Here is a 21,471-nt window from a genome sequence, read left to right as displayed (position 1 = left end):
GCACTCAAGAGGGCGTCACAGCCAATCCTATGGATACCACGAAGGCAAAAGTCTGACAACTGTGCACATGGGCATGCACATACCCCTAGAATGGAACAGACATGAGCATGCACTTGAAGAAGAAAAACTGGTTACTTCTTAAGGTGTCTGCAATATATTTAATATTGTACTTGATCTTCATTTAGATTTTCAAAGAGCTCAGCCCAGGGGCAGCTCTAGCTTTTTTGCCGCCCCAAGCACGGCAGTCAGACAGCCTTTGGCGGCACGCCTGAGGGAGGTCCCTGGTCCCACGGATTCGGCGGCTTGCCTGCGGTAGGTCTGCCAGTCCTGCGGCTTCAGCGTACCCGCCACCGAATTGCTGCCGAATCCACAGGACCGGCAGACCTCCTGCAGGTGTACCGCCGAAGGCTGTCTGACTGCCGCCCTCGCAGGGACCGGCAGGGTGCCCCCACCCCATGGCTTGCTGCCCCAGGCATGCGCTTGGAGCACTTGTACCTGGAGCCACCACTGAGTCAGCCAGGGATAAAGGACAATGTACACACCATTCACCAGAGTTTTGTTTATTTTCGTTACTAGTATCTCATTTTTGCCCTTATTACACAGGTGTCCCTCCTAGTGACTTCTATCTGAACTGAACCTATCTGAGGGCAGAGTTGGTTCCTTGAGGCTAGTGAAGAATAAGAGGACAAAACACAGCGTATTCAAACATAACTCCAACTTACCTCAAGGGGCATTAGTCTAATTAGAGTTGCAAAGCACTGAGTAGCCATGAAACGTACACTGTCCGTCTGATCGCTCATTCGACCCAAAACTGGGACCACTAGAAGGACAATATATGGAACAATACCAACATCTAGCTGTTCCATTACAGCTGTATTTGTTATTAAGGAAATATTTTAACCAGTTCAGTACCTGCTTTACATTAACATCACAAATGGTATATTTTGTACTTGTGATTACTAGTCAATCATATCCTGCACATCAGCAAAAAATTTGCATGATCATCAAGTCAACAGGAGTAGAATTTTATACAAACACATTGAGGGAGACAATTTCAGAAATGCGTATATCAACTAGTCATTTAAGGATGATCCTCCTAGAAATGCTGCAATTCTTTGAAAGGGACACTGAAAACAAAATAGAGCAAGGTTTCTCAAACAGGGGTCGCCACTTGTGTAGGGAAAGCCCCTGGCAGGCTGGGCTGGTGTGTTTACCTGCCCAGTCCGCAGGTCCGGCCGATCGTGGCTCCCGCTGGCCACGGATCGCTGCTCCGGGCCAATGGGAGCTGCTGGAAGTGATCTGCGGCCAGTGGGAGCCACGATCTGCTAGACTTGCAGATGGGACAGGTAAAACACACCAACCCGGCCCGCCAGGGACTTTCCCTACAAAAGCGGCGATCCCAGTTTGAGAAACCCTGAAATAGAGGCTTCATCTCACCATAGGAGTTCCAAAATTAAATTAAACCTAAACAGAAATCATGTTGACATTTTAAGAAGTCAAACGTAGTTTGATGTAGATTACATATCTCCTGGGGTCTGGGGATGGACTAAAAAAAGTGCTCATACTGCCAACACAATCGTTAGAGCCAGGAAATCACTTAAGTCCTTGGCCAATCTTTATAACCTACAACCACAGTTGTGCCTTCCCCTCTTCAACAATCCTGCATTCACAATCCACAAAATATGTTTCCATTTCCACACACAAGATGTGCAACCTTTGACTCTGACCGCATAGAGGGTTAGAAATTGGATCCTTACTAATTATCTGAAATATACTGAAGTAGGGCGTTAATGTGTATGATGTAGATTTTTAGTTGATAATTTTCCTAGATTGTTAATGGACAAAATGTTTTGCTTTTGAAAGTAGAACTAGTATTCATCTTATGAAATAATGGTTTGCAGCAATAATACTGTTATTTAGGTGATGCGCTTTGTTTTTGCAATATTCGTGTGGTTGGAATGAAACTTGGTGGGATAATACACATGACTGGAATGTTGGTGTGGATGGGTATAGTTTGCTCAGGAAGGATAGACATGGGGAAATGGGAGGTGGTGTTGCCTTATATATTAAAAACTTACACACTTGGACTGAGGTGGAGATAGACATAGGAGACGGAAGTGTTGAGAGTCTCTGGGTTGGGATAAAAGGGGTAAAAAACAAGGGTGATGTCGTGCTAGGAGTCTACTACAGGCCACCTAACCAGGTGGAAGAGGCTTCTTTTAAAAAAACTAACAAAATCATCCAAAGCCCAAGATAAGGGACTTCAACTATCCAGATATATGTTGGGAAAATAACACCGCGGGGCACAGACTATCCAATAAGTTCCTGGACTGCATTGCAGACTTTTTATTTCAGAAGATTGAGAAAGCTACTAGGGGGGAAGCTGTTCTAGACTTGATTTTAACAAATAGGGAGGAACTCGTTGAGAATTTGAAAGTAGAAGGAAGCTTGGGTGAAAGTGATCATGAAATCAGAGTTTGCAATTCTAAGGAAGGGTAGAAGGGAGTACAGCAAAATAGAGACAAGGGATTTCAGGAAGGCGGATTCTGGTAAGTTCAGAGAGCTGATAGGTAAGGTCCCATGGGAATCAAGACTGAGGGGAAAAACAACTGAGGAGAATTGGCAGTTTTTCAAAGGGACACTATTAAGGGCCCAAAAGCAAGCTATTCCGATGGGTAGGAAAGACAGAAAATGTGGCAAAAGATCACCTTGGCTTAACCACGAGATCTTGCGTGACCTACAAAATAAAAAGGCGTCATATAAAAAATGGAAACTAGGTCAGATTACAAAGGATGAATATAGGCAAACAGGTACATTGGAGGCTCCCCTGGATAGGTGACATGGTTGTTTAGCTAGAGAAATGCTAAGAAATCTGAGGACAATGACAAACATCCAAAAGTTACTAAACTTTTTCCTAAAAAAACAAAAAACAAAAAACCACTTACAGAAAATTCCATTTTGCAACAACTAAGATAAATTGGAGACCAAACAAAAATAAGGGATTTTAGCCATCTGAAAATGCAAATTTCAACTTATCCTACAGAGTTGCTTGTAACACCCCCATAATATATTTTAAAAGTTTAACTGAAGTAGCACAAAAAAAATTCTAGACTGGGCACACAATAGGTCTAAATAGGTCCCCACACACAAAAAACTACACAATCGAAAGATTTAATGTACCACTACAGTGATAAGCACCAGCATACTACTACTGCCAGAAATCTGTCTTGTAGCAGATGCTGCAGACTGTGGGACAGTACATATCATTACTCAGTCTAAGAGCTTAGTAACTCAAAATATGGAAATTACGGCAACCATAAAAGGAGAAAAATGTCAAGCAGAAAAACAGGGTGGGTGTGTACAACACTAATTTTGTAAGATTTTGCATCCTGATTGAAACTAGTGAAGTAATAGCTCATTCTACTGGCAACAGGCTAAAGTTTTCCTTTCTGCTTCAGATCCAGGAATCGCTGTTGGCTCATTTGCTCTGCTACCTCACATGCAAAAAATCAAGATAATCTGTTTATTTTCAGTCATTTGAAAGTGAAGCTCTCTTTGGTTACGAGAAGTTTTGACCAGTCTTCAAGATTGAAATTCTTGTATGAACAATCTTTAAAATGAAGACAAATGAGTTCTTTGAGATGTTTTGTCCCGACGGATGCTCAAATTCATATATGTCCACATGCCTTTGATCAGAGATTTTCAACAACAGAATCCACAGGTTTGCACCTGCACCCTACATCTCCTTGTGCTCTGGTCTGACGATATGTAGGGAACAGCAGATCCACTACTGCTCCAGCTCATTCTCTACCATGAAACTTGGTGAGAGACCAGGACTCAAAAGCAGAGGGGAAGGAGAGCAGCTAGTGAAGCATGCATGGGGACAAAGCACCTCAAAGAACTTCAGTTTCTATATAGGTGAGTAACCTCTCCTTCATTGAGTAGTGATCCCTATGTGTGAGCCACTTCAGGTGATTCCCTAGCAGTGCCCAGACTACTGAGTTGGGAGCTGAGGGGCAGGGTCTGTACCAATTGGAAGACAGCCATCTCAAAGGCTGTATTTGCTAAGTGCTTGGAAAAATCAGGGAGTGGCCTTACAGATATCTAAAACAGAGCAGTTTTTAAGCAGAGCCATAGAAGGGGACTTTTCCCTAGTACAGTGGGCAGTCACCCTAGAAGAAGGGTGCCATCCAGAAGCTTCATACCATGACAGAGTACAGCCGCAAAACCACTTAGACAGTCTGAGTGGAAATATAAAAACAGAGCCTAGGGGAGGCTTTGGTACTATGGAGGTAGAAGCCTACAGCTCTTCTAACACCCAGGATGTGAAGATCAGTTTCTTTCCTAGAACTGTGAGGTTTAGGATAGAATAGCAACTGAATATTCTGATTAAATATGGTTGTAGGAAGAGATCTTGGGTAGGAAACGAAGGTATTAATGAAGGGTTACTTTGTCCCAGCAGAAAACTGTGTAAGGCAGATCAGCCATAAGGGCACCCAATTCCTCAACTCCTAGCCAAGGTGACTGCTACTAAGCAGGAGGTCTTGAAAGATAAATGAAGGTGAGAGCAGCTCTCCATGGGCTTGAAGAATGGTTTCATCAGAGCATTTGGGACAAGGTTGAATCCCAAGATGGTGCAGGCTCTGACAAAGAGAAAAGACAGGTAAATGGGGTCCCAGATAGATTTTACAGGGATCCTTCCACCAACTGAGGGAAGTGAGAATCTTCTGCAGAACAGACACCATCTTGGCCAGCTGTGTTTGTTGGGTTCATAGACTGCTCTGAGCTAGGCTTGGAGATATCTCAAATGTAACCCCAATGTTTCTGGGACATAAATATAACCTAACAGCTACAGACAGGTCCGACCTATAGTTTGAGGACTTCTTGGACATTCAGAAATTAGGTTGCTGAATCTATCAGATGGCAAGAAAACTCTATAAACTTGATGTACTGGACTGGCATCAAGATAGACCATTCTGAATTCAGCCTCAGATTGCAGAACAAGATCAGAGCCTTAAAGCCTGTAGACTGAACCTCTACCAGCGACCAGCCTCTGAGAAGCCAGTTGTCAAAGTAGACAGCTGCTGGCAAAACAAAAACAAAACAAAACAAAGAAAAGAAGAATCATGTATATGTAGGGTTGGAAGGAACCTTGAGAGGTCATCTAGTCCAGCTTATTGCGCTGAGGCAGGACCCAAGTAAATCTAGATTATCCCGGACAGGTATTTGTCCAATCTATTCTTAGAAACCTCTAATGATGAAGATTCCATAATCTCCTTTGGAAGCCTATTCCAGTGCTACCATACTTGAAGTTTTTCCTAATATCTAACCTAAATCTGCCTTGCTGCAGTTTAAGATGATTACTTATTGCCGCCCTACCTTCAGTGGACATGGAGAAAAACAGATCACTATTTCTCTTTAAAATTGCCCTTAACATATTTGAAGATTTATCAGGTCCCTGGTCCCCATCCCCTCAGTCTTCTTTTCTCAAGGCTAAACAGGCCTCTCTAGTGCTGAGTAGAGCAGACAGTTACCTCCAGTGTCTTATCAATGACACTCATGTTAATGCTAATACCATCCTGGAGTGTCTTTTTCACAGCTGCATCACATTGCTGGCTCATATTCAATTTGTGATGCCCTATGTCCCCCACATCCTTTTCCACAGTACTACCACCAAGGCAGTTATTCCCCATTTGTATTTGGGTGTTTGATTTTTCCTCCTTTAGTACACATTGCATTTGTCTTTATTGAGTTTCTTCTTGATTATTTCAGACTAATTCTCTAATTTGTCAAGATCATTTTGAATTCTAATACGGTCCTCAAAAGTGCTAACAACCCCCTTCCCCACCTTGGGGTCATCCACAATTTTTTAATCAGCATACTCTCCACTCCATTATCCAAGTCAAATAATGAAAACATTGACTAGTACTCTGCTCATGACTAGGGCCCTACCAAATTCATGCCCATGAAAAACAACTCATGGACTGAAATCTGGTCTTGTGCGCTTTTACCCTATACTATACAGATTTCACGGGGGAGACCAGCATTTCTCAAATTGGGGGTCCCAACCCAAAAGGAAGTTGCGGGGGGGGGGGGGCGGGTGTCACTTCTATGCTGCCTTCAGAACTGGGCAGCCAGAGAAAAGTGGCTGTTGGCCAGGTGCCCAGCTCTGAAGGCAGCGTCCTGCCAGCGCCACTGAAGTAAGAGTGACACAATGCCATCCTTACTTCTGTGCTGCTGCTAGTGGTGGCTTTGCCCTCAGAGCTGGGCTCCTGGTCAGAAGCCACTGCTCTCCAGCTGCCCAGCTCTGAAGGCAGCATAGCCGCCAGCAGCAGCACAGAAGTAAGGATAGCAGTACTGCAACCCCGATGCCCTACAATAACCTTGTGACCATCTTCCTTTTTTAATTTGGATCCCTACAATTACAACACTGTTAAATTTCACATTTAAATTGCTGAAATCATGAAATTAATGATTTTTTAAATCCTATGACCATGAAATTGACCAAAGTGGACCGTTAATTTGGTAGGGCCCTACCCATGATAGACCCCTGCGGGATCCCACTGGATATAGCCTCCCAGTTGAACAACAAACCATTGATAACTATGCTTTGAGTATGGGCATTCAATCAGTTATGGACCCACTTTACAGTAATTTTATCTAACTAAGAGATACCACAAGGCTCTGTCTCAGGCCACAGCTGGTTGAAAAGGAACTGAAGCAGCAGCGAGTTTGCCCTTCCCTATAAACTCTCAGATTGAAGCTTGAGGATGTGCAGGGCACAGGCTTGGACATGCAAACACGGCCGTAAAAAGTTTCCAATCAAAGCTCCATGGGCATGCATGCATATGAAGAAGTGAAGCACCCACAGGGAAAAACACTTGAAGAATACTGCATTTGTTGTTCCAACGTCTGTTATCACTACAAATCCTGCATTTCAGGACAAATAATTTAACCCACATATTTACGAGATTTCAAAAAAGGACAAACACACACTGAAAATATCACAACTGTTCATATGTAAGACAGCTCTCTGTCCTAAATACCTGAAGACAAACATGAAATAAAAGGGGTATTTGAACAACCCTTTGTACATATTCTTTGCAATGTGGGAAATGCAACATTTGATCACATCAGTAAGTCAGAGTCTGGAATTCTACCTCTAACAGGGATAGAGGCTTCAGAAGAACCCTAGACAGTTAGTGGTTGGCTTATGTCCTAAGCAAGAATGTTCATTCCACCTTAAGAACTTGCAGAGTTATTTATTATCTACTTAATACGTTTAATTTTTTTTTTTTTGATAGTCCAATTTAGCTATGGGCCTTGATGGTATTTTGTGATAGTTTGCCACAGGTTCATTACATAATATGCACACAATTTTATTTTAAAAACTAGCTGCCTTTTAGTTCCATTGGAAAGATAATCCTGCAATTTTCTTTCACACTATCTCCACTAAAATCTCAACAGGAGCAAAAAATATCTGATGGACGACTGAAGTGATCCAAGAGGAAGCCCAGCATCCTACACTAGGATGATAAAATTTTAATTTCATTTTCTACTTTTCACACTACAGAAATTGTATTTTTTGCTAACAACATGATTTTAGATCATACAAGCAAGGATACAAGCAAGTGCTTCAATTGCACCCTCTTGTTTGGTATTGTCGTCTATTGCTCCCAGCCACGGAATAACCTTCTCTAACAAAATATTCATTGTTTCCATGGTAGCTATTTTGCTCATGACACCTACACAACGAGCAACCATGTGTCTCACAGCAGTGCTCGGATGTTGAAGGCACATATAAAGATGAGGCAAATGCTGTATCAACTGAAAAGAAAAAAAAAAAGAGTCAGATCTCTAATATTGCCTATATTTTCTATTTTATCAATTATTGTATCCTAGCAAGAAGTCAATTAGCAAGACAGATGTACGAAGTTTTTAAACCAGAATTTAAAATCTGAGAAGTACTCAGATAGGAAAGAAGCTGCAAAAGCATCATCTCAATCTGTGAGAGTTAAGTGCTCAGCACTTTTAGGAAAAAAAATAAACAAACACCACACTATTTAAGTGCTTACATATGAAATTAGGAACCTAACTTGAGGCTCTTTTTTAAAATCTTGGCATTTAAAGTTCAGAAGAGTCTTTTCAGTTAGTCATTTTCTTCCCTGCTGACTAGACAGAGAAATATTGGACCACCTCCTATCCCAATCATAATTGTATTGATCATGCTTCTTTCCATTTTGAATTATTTCACATTCCTGAGTCAACTACAGCAACTCCTTATTCAAAAAAGTAGAATTAGGAAAATATTTAATTATATTTGTATCTATACTTTAATGCGTTTTAACAGCAAAGAAGAGACAGGCCCATATGACCATTCAGATCCCCATAGACAATTTGGAAACCTCTGAACCAGAACAAAATACATTTAAAAATTCAAGGAGCTTGCTGTCGTCTTTTGACATAACACAATGTAGTGCACTATAGCTTGAATTTCAGCTATTACCAACAACTACATTTCCAAATGGCTTTCCTCCCTCTTTAGAGATAATATATGAACAAAGAAGATAATTGATTTTCTTGTCCTATCCTGCACTTTGAAGATTAAATTCCATATTTATTTTACTATATTTAAAAAAAGGTGCATGGCATAAAGAAGGATAGAACAAGCAGCTTTCGTATCTAGAAGCTAAATAAAAAAATGCAGGAAGCAGTCTCTTTTCTTAAGGAGACTAGTACACCTCTACCTCGATATAATGCTGTCCTTGGGAGCCAAAAACACACAAAAAACTTACTGTATTATAGGTGAAATCGTATTATACTGAACATGCTTTGATCTACCGAAGTGCGCAGCCCCCTCCCACCCCCGGAGCACTGCTTTACCGCGTTATATCCAAATTCATGTTATATTGGGTGGCGTTATATCAAGGTAGCGGTGTATAAGTGATCCGAAAAGCAAACTAATAGCAATGCAACTACATACAGAACTGAAATTTTTTTGGGGGGGTGAGGAGGGAGGGGGGAAGGTACATTAAAGAATGGCAATGAACACAAATTGTCATGTCAGGAAATGGCTTTGAAGTATAACATGCTAATTACCAAAGGGTGAAGCTGAATGTCCATTGAAGCTGCTGTTGTTTCAAACACCTGTAGAGAATTAACCAGCTCCTGAGCAGACACATCTCCCTTTTCCAGTAAGGACTTCCGATCTGTTAAAACAAACAGATGTCCAGTTTCAGATAACATGTATGCTACAACACAAAAACCAAGAACATAATAGAAGTGTACATACCAAAACTGTTTAGGTTAGTATTATTTCTTAGTGGACCAACCATAGCATCCCAGAGATGTGGCAATCCTAGTACCATTTCAGCACCGAAATGTTTAGCTATAGTAGATAAGGCAAATTCAGCTCCTCTCCTCTGTACAATATATGGCTTCTGAGCCTAGAATTAAAATATGGTTGAGTGAATAAGTAGATGAAAGGAATTTTAAAATAAAGCAAAGCTTGTGACATTCAAGCAAGGTTTGAGTGTTAAATCTGCAAATTGAACAACAAAAAAATAAAACTAAGAATTTCCTCCCCCCGCTCTTACTTAAACAAATTTGATTGTATAACCAGTACTATACACTACTGTTCATCAAGGGGAAGACTCAAGGCTTGTCTACATGGGGAAAAGCCTGAAATAACTAGCGCATGTTAGCTACTCAGCATGAACTCCTCATATGGAGACACTTATTGTGCACCAAGATTGCCCTGTCCAATTATAAGCTTAAATACTCTTTACAAATGTATTAAGTTAAACCACATAAAGCCATTGTTAATGCACAGAAAGTATTTGCACAAGGAGTTCATGAAGAGTAGCTACTGGCTTTAAATTCACACCCAAACTTGATGCTCATTAACTTCCCCACATAGACAAACTATTAGAGTCCAATCTGAGCTTGCTGCACCTTTGGTGGAAGAAGATACTGAAGAACAGTTGGGGGATGCTCCCACTTTTACACCTTTGGAACCCTGTACCAAGAGAAAGGGGAGAGGGAAGGATCAGTAACTTCCGTGATTAGTGCTCTCTGGAAGCTCACAGTACAGGCACTTACTTTCTCTACAAGTGATATTATGCAGGAGGCCAGATTGAACTATTTATGGTTACTATGCAGCATCCAGTTGGTAGTTTCTTCTGTTTTAGGTCCCAATTTAACAAGGTAGTTAAGAATATACATAACTCTAAGCAGGCGAGTGAGAAGTCCTACTGAAGTCAAGGTGACTACTTACTTGCTTAAAGTTATGCATGCGTTTAACTACCTTGCTGAATCACAGCCATAACTGCTTATGAACTTTGAGTTACAATATAATAGCTTCTGACAGACTTATTCATGTTGAGTACTTAATTGTGTGAGTAGTGAAGGAAATGGGGCTCTTTGAAGAGTAAGCATGGCAGAAAGTGTCTCCTACTTTTGCAAATATCCAGTTAAAGTTCATACTTTGGATTTTTCTACACCAAGGGTCTCAAACTCCTGGCCTGCAGGCCATCTGCAGCCCGTGAGCCTCCCCGGTGTGGCCTGCAGGGCTCCAGCAGTTTTGGGACTGGGTCTCTCCCTTGGCCCCACCTGCCGCCCTGGGGGCTCCCCCTAGGTGATTTACAATGGCCCAGGAGTCTGCCCGCTTGCTCCAGTGGCTGCCAGCCCCCCCGTAACCCACGGGAAGGGCTGTGCCTCAGCACTCTGCCCCACCCCGAGTGCCCCTGTGGCCATTGGGATGCTGCAGGGGCACAGCCTGAGGGCAGAAGCATGCAGAGGCCCTCCAGCCTGCCCGGCCTTGGAGTCCCAGGTAAGCACCACACCCGACCCCTTCCCAGAGCCTGCACCTCCTTCCCCTCCCCACACACACCCTGCCCCCAACTCCCTCCCACAGCCTGCACCCCCTCCCCACCCAAACTCCCTCCCAGAGCCCAACCTCTCAACCCTTCTGCACCCAAACTCCTTCCCTGAATCCCAATCCCCTACCCCAGACACACACCATCCCTTCTGCACCCAAACTCTGACCTAGAGTCTTAGGCAGGTGAGGGGGCATGTGAAATTCAGAGATTTTTTTTTAAAAATCTTCTGGTTCTCTCTCAAATTTCTGTAATACATATTGAGTAGTCTTTGGTCCCTCCCCCAACACAGACATCAGGGAAAGGGCACACTTTTAATGTAGTATGTGAGAATTTAACTCTCCATGTCCCATTTACATGAATAGCTATTTTACTCAGGACTAAAATATTTCCCTTTAGAATTAGTTTATTTTAAATTTAATACCACTACAGATATTTAATTCTTCCTATATTTGAACATAAATTCTTCATGCTGCTTACAACATAAAAAAGAACATGGACTCAGTTTTTAATGAAGAAAAACTATTGCTCCATCATTTTGTGTAACTCCATTGACTGAAATACAGCTACATTTAGGAAGAATATGTCTCATTAAGTAGAATGATAATCAAGATCTAACAAACTTATTTACCTCATCAAGTTCTGTGGTGATGTTCCCACTACTGCCTGTGGGAAGGTCTGCAATTTGGGCTTTTGGAGCCTTTGGTGTAGGACCTCGCCTACTCGTGATGGCAAAAGCAGCTTTCTGATGTCTGTACAGTGTAATTATTCCTCTGTGCTTGGTGACAGTATGGTGCATCCCATCTCTCTCAGTGCTGGGTCCTATTATAGAATAAAGTTGACTATTTTAAAATACAGTACCAGAAATAGGTGGCAGTGCTAACAATCACCTACTTTTTGTGCATCTCAACTCGCTTTACAAAGAAGAGTTAATATCATTATGCGGACAAAGAAAAAGGTGATTTGACTTGTACTAGATTACACTGTGGGTCAGTGAGAGCCAGGAATGGAAGCCACACCTCCCTAATTAGTGCTGGTCTAGTCCATTCGGCCACTATGTGGTGGAAAACCACACACTAAGTAGTGAGGAAGTACTTCATAGTAAAATGTAATGTATACTTGCGCAGTCACTCCCCAAACTCTGTTTGTAGAGACTCAGAAGTATTCTACCCTGAAATTTAATATGGGAAATATACTTTGGGCATCTGCGTAGCTAAAGGAAGGATTAATACAGATGTGGTTAACTAGCCTTATTTTTCAACTACCTTTCAAGTAGTAGGAGTGGTTTTAAAAAGGTCAATTAACCACATTTTTAGGTTTCATCAGATGTGTGGTACCATATGTATAATATGTTACCTAGAATTTACTTCAGAATATTTTACTTCCAAATCTAAACACACACAAAGGACATAAAACATTAGTCAAGCCTCACAATAGATTTAATGTTTCAAAAATTGCGTGTCTTAAATTTTAGGAGTCAGATTGTTCATCTGAGAGGTAGAGATTTACTTTTCAGCCGCAAGAATGGAACAGCATTGATTTTCAAGACTATTTTTGCAGGTCTGATTTCTTCCATTAACAGCATCATTACATGTATTTGTGAACATTTCATTGTCAGTTGTCCTACAATTAGGCTGCAGAACTACAGCATGCAACCACATTAGGTTTATTCTATGTAAAATTGCACCAGCAATATTTTTCTTCTAACAGAATAGTAACACATCCCTCATTTCCATATAACACCACACTTCTGCTCCATGAAATATTTCAATTTAAAAACCATCCCAGGAGTCAGTTATTTTGTTGTGTTTTAAGAAGTCTTTCCCAAAATACTTCCAGAAAGAAAAAAAAAAAATCACTACAAACTACACTGCTATGTTCAAAGGCATAAATGTACACAGCGACTAATTTCAGACATCTCTTACAGTTTAACAAGAAGTTAAAACGCGGATTGATTTTAAATCCATAACAGATAGAACACTCATGTAGAGATATCTCCTATATAAAGTTACAAATATTGCATTTATACATTTTTTTTCAAAACTGACAGACTTAGGTAATATACCTTTAGAATTTTCATGGCTGCTTTGAGGTTGCGCAGGACATGCTGCTAAGGGAGTAAGATGCGGGTCCACACAGAGAGAGTTGCAGAGATTTTTTATGATCTTCGAGTTGGGGCATGGAGATCTTGATAAACACTGTTGAAGTAACTTAGCTACACATAAAGCTGCATAGTTTTGTACCAGTGTATTCTCTTCTTTTTTGACAGTTTCCATTAAAGGTTTTATGACAGGATTTAGTTTTTCTGGAAGTCGTTGCAAGCTCACAACAGCACATGCAGCAAAGGTATGGACTCGCAGCTGTAACACTTGCCATTCCTGGTTTGTTTCTGTAACGGTCATTTGGACTTGTTGTCGTTTACTGTCCAATTGTTGTAAAATATTAGGATTTAAATTAAAAGCTGATGTAACTTCATTGAAGACAGTAGTAACCTAATGAAAAGAAAACCAGAGAGTTACAACAAATTTGTGCTTATAGCACAAACAGATTTCCTATTTAAAAAGGTGGTGGGGTTTGTGCATGCTGAAAGAAATACTGGGTTAAAGACACACCGGTGATCACACTTTCACTTCAACTTTAATACTCAGTGAAATTCTGGCCCCAAGGAAGCCAATGAGAGCTTTGCTTAAAATGTCTGTTTCTTCCCTTTTTTTTTTCCTTTTTTTTTTAACTGGGGAATAAAAAGAAAAAGTACTAGCTGGTACCTATGGGATTCCCACTACATGTATACCATATCAAAATACATTTTATATCCTGACTGAAGCTTTCTGTAGAATAAATATTTAATGTCACCTAGGTTTGTGATTTTTTTTAAACCTACACTCAACTTCCATTTTCTTCCGTTTGACAGATTTGCACCCCCTCACCAGTGTTTTACCTTACATCTCTCCAGTAGATTTTACCTTTCCTTCTCCCTTTCTAAATATCTCCCATCATTAATTTCTTTGTTTGTCATTCCATTTCTCTCCATTCATGCCAACAGCTCCTTTCTCCCCTCCAGCTTACTTGCAGGACCCCTCTCCCATTATTCCTCATCTGGGACACAGATAAGTGGTTAGAAGGATACCACATAAGTCTTGACTCCAAAGAGTGCTCTTCAGTATCTGCCTAACTCCCGCCAGACAATTTTGCAGCAAGATGACTGGCAAAGCGGCAAGTCACTGAAGCTTGGGGGAGAGTCTGGGAATTCCCTATATCTAAGTTGTCCTGTGCTCAGCCAGAAATAGCCAGACAGTTCACTGCTTGCTAGCATGGGAGTCTGAGAAAAAGAGACAGGCAAGAGGAGTTGGGCTATCCAGCATACTCGGGGCAAGACATGCAATGCTGCAGTTACATGGAAGTTGAGCTGCTCCTCAGCTGACTTTGTAATAAAAAGATTGCAATGCTCCTGGAACACTCAAGATCTTTGACTTGACATGGGCCTTGTGTCTGCTATTTAATCAGAATTTGCTGACCTTACTATCCTGAAACTTGCTCCAGGCACACAGGTGGGTAGAGAGCAAGAGGAAATCTGGTAGGGACAGTGCTGCACCTACTCTGTGGTACAGAGCTCATGACTACATGAAAATAGTAACATTGTTAATAATGAGAGCACACACAAGTGTTCACTAAATATTTGGGCTGCATTTGTAAAGAAGCAGAATGATCTATTCATATAGAGTGGAGTGGCCAGCCTGAGCTGGAGCCAGAACTTACCAATATACATTGCCAAAGAGCCACAGTAATAGGTCAATGCCTCACCCCCCACACCTCCCCATCAGCGCCCCCCAACTCCCAGCACCTCTCAACCCCCACCAATCAGCGCCTCCCCTTCCTTTACCACACCTCCTGATCAGCTGTTTCGTGGTGTGCAGAAGACGGGGGGAGGGGGACTACTAACGGGCTATCTGGCAAAAAACACACACACACACCCTTAAGATAGCACTTACAGTAGCAAAGGGGAGAAATTTTAGGAGACTTTTAAACTGTGTTACTGCCCAAATATGTATGATGTTAACCACAAATGCTTTATGAAAAACCCCTTTCAAGTGAAGTTTCCTTTATCCAGGATCATAAAGTCTACCACCATGTACTTATGTACAAAAATTACTGGGGGAGTGTTGGGAGGGGGGGCAGGAGAGAGAGAGACTGGAGAATGCAGCCCGGTCTGAGGTTTTTAAATGAAATCCTCAGAGCAATACGTGAGCATCTAACCAAAGCTATTGCATGTTCTTACTGTCCTCGTCCTCTCTTTACCAACCCACTAACAAAACAAAAAACAAGTTACTAGCCTGTTCTGTAACCGTTATACTACTTCGAGATATGTTGCTTATGTCCATTCCGCTTCAGGTGTGTGCATGCCCAATGCACCAGAGTCACAGATTTCCCCCCTGCTCCAAATAGTACCTTTTGGGGCAGTGCATGAGCCCTCTGCTGCTGAGCAATAGTATAAAGAGCAGAGCCACCACACAGCCCACTCAGTTCTTCCTACCTGACAGACTGATACAAAGGGGAAGACAGGTGGACTGTGGAATGGATATATGAAATCTTAAAACAACAAACAGTTACAGAACAGGTTAGTAACTATTATTCTTCTAATGATTGCACATGTCCCACTTTAGATGACTCACGAGCAGTTCAAATGGGAGGTGGGTTTCAGAGAGTCTATTTGAACAAGGACTGAAGAACTACTCATCCAACCTTGGCATCTTCTCTGGAATGCTGAGATACAGTGTAATGAGTAGTAAAACTCAGCACTGATGGCCAAGTTGCGGCTCTATAAAGGACTGCTATTAGGTACGTAAGCCAAAATGGTGTGGAAACTTCATTAGATCTTTTAAAGCGCGCTACCACCCTCCCAGAAGGGAGTACATTGCTAATCTCATATCACAGGAGTATGCAGGGCAAAATCCTCTACAATTAAGATGATGACCTAAAAGATCTAGTTCTCTGCAAGCACAAAACCAATAGCCTTCTAACATAAAAAATATGGAGTCCCTCTTCATCCTTATGACGACATTCTTTCCTAAGCCCCATTAAGTATATGGCTTGATTGAAGTGGAATTCCAAAACTATTTTTGTCAGGAATTCCAGATGCGGATGTATGTATACATTTGTCCTCCAACTGTGTAAGAAGGGTCAGCCACCAATACTTTTAATTGTCACCCTTCTTGTGGAAGTCATAGCTACCAAAAGTGCTACTTTCAAAGTGATGCAGAAAAGAGCAGGACACCACTGGTTCAAAGAGTGGATCCATCAACCTTGTTTGCACCAGACTTTAGTCCCAAGGAGAAATGGGATCCATGACCTAGGAATATGTCCAGACCTTTTATGAATCTAACTGACATTGGATTAGAATACACTGTGGCCTGCAACAACAGTATGTAAAGTGGAGACAACTGTGAGGAGAACCCTGACTGAACTAATCAATAGACCTTGTTGTTTCAGAGGGAACAAGTAGTCCAAAACATGATGTGTCAGTCCTGGCTGCCATCTATCATCCTTCTGCTTTGACTATAAGGAGAACTGTTTCTACTTCAACAGGTAAATATACATAGTAGATAGCTTTCTGCTATTCTAGGGGAGGTTTTGCAACATTCCTTGAACACTCCACCTCCTAAGTGTTAACCACGGAGCAACCAGGCCATAAGATGGAGAGCAGCCAGGTTGCGATGTACAGACAGTGGTACAGGGAGATCAAGTGTGGTTCTGAAGATCGTGTCAAAAGACCTCTATCTAGCAAGTTCAGCAGAACAGATAACCAAAGCTGGTGAAGGCACACCAGTGCTAGGAGGATCACGTGAGCAAAACTCTTGGAAGGAGTGGAATGGGAGGGTAGGCATACAATAGTGTCTTTCCAAGACAGTAGGAAAGTGTAGGTCAGATATCCTGGACTGTGATCATGGTATCAAGGGCTGAACCAGTCTTTGTAAGTTTACAGATGAAGCCTGAGATCAAACAGTACACCAGCTAGTTTGTCTACTGCACTACTGGAGAATCCAGCTCAGAGATACAGAACAGGTCCCATGCTGCTGAATAGCCCTCTAGTGTCATCAGTACCAAGATATTTTTTGCATTGAAGGGGTCGGTACTAAAGTGGGAGGCTGGCCTCAAATGATCGTTAATGAAAAGAAGGTGTCTCTATTGGGGAGCATCTCTTCCCAGAGGAAGCTTTACTTTGTCCCATCCTCCACCTCATCCTTCCTTTATACCAGAGGTAGGCAACCTATGGCACGTGTGCTGAAGGCAGCATGCAAGCTGATTTTCAGCAGCACTCTCACTGCCTGGGTCCTGGCCACTGTTTGGGGGGCTCTGCATTTTAATTTAATTTTAAATGAAGCTTTAAAAAAAATTTTAAAACCTTATTTACTTTACAAACAAATAGTTTAGTTATATATTATAGACTTATAGAAAGAGACCTTCTAAAAACATTAAAATGTATTACTGGCACACAAAACCTTAAATTAGAGTGAATAAATGAAGACTCAGCACACCACTTCTGAAAGGCTGCCGACCCCTGCTTTATATCATCATGTTTAGGGCACATGTACCACCCTGACAGGCTCTGCTAAGAGAAAAATCTCTGGCTTTGGTGCACTGGAGGTGCACACATCTAAGATGGAATGAACATATGCAATCAAAGAAAACTTACCCTTCCTTGGAAACCTTGATTTGCATATTTCCTATCAACCTCAATTACATTTGACTGTACGTGTTCTTAAAAAAAAAAAAAAAAAGTTGACCTAAAAGGATTTTGATAGTGAATACAGTAGGTGAGCTTAAAATGGTGCCTCTGTAATTTTATAAGATATATATTTCAATGGAAAAAATATCATGCCGCTAATCTTTTGATTCATCTTCTTCTGTGCACATATAATGAACATCCATGTCTTATCTTATGCCTGAGAAAGTGCCCAGTCAAGTCACAAAATATGTCTGGACTTCTAAAAACTATTACAATTCTTCAGCATTATTACATAGCACATTTAAAATTATGACTAGAGACTACCTCTTCATTCAGATTTACTCACCAGTTCATTAGCTTGATCTATTGTAAACACACTGTAGTTTACTCTGTTCCCAATGTCAATGTGTGCATCAGCTAGTGAGGAAATGAGCTGTTTACATTCATTCTGCATTCGTGTAAAAGGAACAGCAATTTCATCATAATAGAGGTGCTCAGAAAGGACTTCAAGTAAGCGTGGCTGCACAGAAAGGGCCACAGCTTTACATTCCTAGAACAGAACAAGTCAATCAATTCAGACTTCAAGTGTTCATACTGGCTATTTTGTTCAATTAAGATTAAGGAACAGAATTGAACTCTGCTAATAAATTAGACATTCCTGAACAAAAATTTAAAGCTTTTAACATAGCAAGACATAAAGCGACAAAAATAAAGAAGAAGATGTGCATACAAACTTCAGTATACCATGAAAACAGTTAAAGGTCCCAACATTTTATGAAAATTCAGCATTAGTACTGTATTAATGGAAAAGTTTTTCCAAGTAGGTTTAACATCCAATTTTACATAGATGAAGATAACTTACTAAACAATAAAATCACAACAAAAGGAATGCTAGTATATATTTAGGCAAAAAACACTGATATTAAAAACCAGTTAAGTATCCCTCTAGAGAGTCCATATTTGTAGAACTCAAACACATTCACTGAACCACACAGTTGCCTTTTAGCCAACTTGAAAATAATTCAGAATCATTCTATACCATGGCTTCACCTGTCAGATTTCATCATTTAACAGTATAAAAATACACAGTATTAGCGGTAACAGAAACTGTTTTGATTCAATTAGTAAACCATATTTCATTTTTGCTGTAAAAACCATCCTACCTTTTGCAAGGCAGCCCATTCACAGATTACTAACGCAACACTAATCCTCTGCAAGGCAGATTTTGAATTCAAATGGAAAAGCAGTAGCTGAGCTAGAGATTCAGCTGGCTTTATTTCTTGAGGTATGGTATTTACACTTGGATCACAAATACAGCAGCAAAGTGCTCCTAACAACCTTGACCAAAGAAGAAAGAAAGTGTTACAGTAACATTCTCACTCCTTGGTTCATCCTTTAAAGACAAAGTTAAATGTCTCAGATAAAGTTAGATTTTAGCAAAAAATTTACAAAATAACTTTTAGATTATGTATTGTTTTTCTCTCTCATATTTTCCACAAACTGACTTTGCTGCCATCACCCGGGCTCGCATAACAACATAATCCCTGGTTGCCAGATCTTCTGTAATGCTGTCTGCACCAGCAATATACTCCTGTATCACTTCTTTGTTCTGGGGTTGACCTTGACGCAGCTTGCCACCTGCTTTTTCCTATGGAATAAATACAGAAGAGGTTTATTTAGTAGTAAGAAATCCTCTGTTTTGCTTTCCAAAGTTTTCTGTAATTCAGATAAAAAATTCACATTTCCATATTAAATTGTAATTGTTCTATACAATGATGTGACAAATATCCACACCAGATTTGATTGTACATTAATATAGGATCTCTGAATCACTTTGACAGTGATTTCTAAAAGGTGCTTAAATCATGGATAGATGACTATGGGTTAATGCTGCACTGCTAAATGTGTGGCCTGCTTTGAATATTAACTAGCTTATCTAATCCAATACGGTGCTAGACCTCCAGTTTGAATCTGAGGCCAACACAAGTGGAAAAGAAAACAACATCAAATGATAGTTTCTCGTGAGTAGAGTAATCCTGAGAAAGCTGACTCAGTTCTGCAAACAGAAGTTGGAGAAACAATACACATAGGTACTATAGATCAGATATGAAAACATTTTGAAATAAGTAGTATCTAGAACCTTATAAAACAGCAGAGGGTTTACAAGCAGCACAGTGCATAGTGTGATCCATCCACAGATGGGTACGGGTACACTACAGCAGCACAGAGGCATAGACACTTCCTACATCGATGTAAACAACATCAACAGAAACACTCCTTCCATCAACTTACAATTCCTGTAACATCAACTCTTCGAGAGGTGGTAGCTAGGTCAATTGAAGACTCCTTCCATCAACCTAACTGCATCTACACTAGGGGTTAGGTTGACCTAACTACAGTGCACTGGGTGCAAAAAACTTTTCATAGCCCTGAGTGACAAGTTTTAGGTATAGACCAGGTCTAAGGAGTATTTATTACATGGAGAATTAGAGTATCTGCCAGACAGGCTTGGAGGCATTTTTGAGTGAACTAATGTTTAAATTACTTTTAGTTAAACAGCTTCTATTAAATTGCACAATAGGCTTTATTACATACATTTGTATTTGGCCTTGAAACATTATTTATAAATATAAAATATAAAGAAGAAGAAAAATCGTGCTATATCTGTAATAATAGCATCAAAACTTACCAAAAGAAATTGTCATTTTAAAGTTCTTATACAGGGCCATGTTGTGCCATTTAGTTACTGGCTTGTGTCAGGGTGATGCAAAACTGTACTGCTGCAAGTGGAACCCCCGTTGGGACTGTATTTCCTTGAACGGCCACATACACAAGTAGTGGGACTGCCCTGCAGGCTGCTGTGGGGATTCATAGTTCTACTTATGTGGTAATAATGCCCACAGAGTCTTGGAGCCAGTAGCACTCTCCTTCCTTTCTACACAGGCCAGTCACAGTTTTGCTACAGCATCTCAGTAATCACTGGTTTCCTTGATTTCCCACAAAGGTTTTAAAAATCATTTTTTTACCTTTGATCTGGCTTTTACTTCTAGCAACATATTTAAATCAATAGGCAAGTGAGAAGGCTGCATCATTAAGCAGAGCCAGGCTCCCATCCATGGACAAGCCGCTGCTACCACGTATTGTACTGATGCTTTGTTTAACAGTTCTAGCCACACCTTGAGGGAGAGGAAAAAAAACAACACACATTTGTGTACATTATAAATATGTATCATAGTATCTATGCAAACATTTGATCAACATGACATCCAAGATCTAGGAACAGTTAGCAGTGTAGCATGTATAAATGTATAGCAGTACAATACCATGCAATTATGTAGGCTGAAGGTCATGCATCTGACAAAGGGTGGCACATAAAAGAGTCAGACTTATGAACGAGAGAGAGAGAGAGAGAGAGAGAGTATAGTAATAAGCTAAATAAATACCTTGTGAATAAGGTCCAGAATATCTTGGCTGCTTTCTAAGATACAAAACTGAAAAATGTGCCTCAACATATCTTGCAGAATCGGAGTTAGCCAGGCTGAAGAACTCTGAAGACAGGGATATGACGTGTGAGAAAATTCCAACATACAATGTAATTTAAACATATACTATTTTAGGTTCTCACTATTTAAGTGGCACTCACCTCTACCCAGAGAGAAAGCAGGCCACAAATGTTTTCCACATAACTTTTAAGAGTTATCAAGTGACTCAAAGACCATACACAAACTACTTCTGTATTGAAATTGGTAAGTGATACACCTCTACCCTGCTATAATGCCACCCGATATAACATGGGTTCACGTACAGTGCGGTAGCAGCGGGGCTCCGGCAGCGCTTTAAAGGGCCTAGGCTCGCTGCAGCAGCTGAAGC

The 21,471-nt window shown here is 40.8% G+C and overlaps 1 protein-coding gene across 2 annotated transcripts in view; it reads right to left on the bottom strand.

The window, feature by feature from the left end:
- BTAF1 (B-TFIID TATA-box binding protein associated factor 1) overlaps positions 1-21,471 on the bottom strand; it is a 98,960-nt gene that overhangs the window by 37,618 nt on the left and 39,871 nt on the right. For both annotated transcript variants that reach the window (XM_030568390.1, XM_030568389.1), the window contains exons 15-25: positions 21,045-21,149; positions 20,628-20,777; positions 19,107-19,249; positions 18,765-18,939; positions 17,948-18,151; positions 12,943-13,369; positions 11,509-11,699; positions 9,293-9,446; positions 9,100-9,209; positions 7,626-7,827; positions 723-871 (exon numbers count right to left, since the gene is read on the bottom strand). In XM_030568390.1, coding sequence (XP_030424250.1) covers positions 723-871; positions 7,626-7,827; positions 9,100-9,209; positions 9,293-9,446; positions 11,509-11,699; positions 12,943-13,369; positions 17,948-18,151; positions 18,765-18,939; positions 19,107-19,249; positions 20,628-20,777; positions 21,045-21,149 — 2,010 coding nt within the window. The remainder of the gene's footprint in view (positions 1-722; positions 872-7,625; positions 7,828-9,099; positions 9,210-9,292; positions 9,447-11,508; positions 11,700-12,942; positions 13,370-17,947; positions 18,152-18,764; positions 18,940-19,106; positions 19,250-20,627; positions 20,778-21,044; positions 21,150-21,471) is intronic.

Source organism: Gopherus evgoodei, chromosome 7 (assembly GCF_007399415.2).
Source record: "Gopherus evgoodei ecotype Sinaloan lineage chromosome 7, rGopEvg1_v1.p, whole genome shotgun sequence".
Classification (NCBI taxonomy): Eukaryota; Metazoa; Chordata; order Testudines; family Testudinidae; genus Gopherus; species Gopherus evgoodei.
Note: the sequence above shows the minus strand (reverse complement) of the source record. Positions and strands in the feature narration are given on the sequence as shown.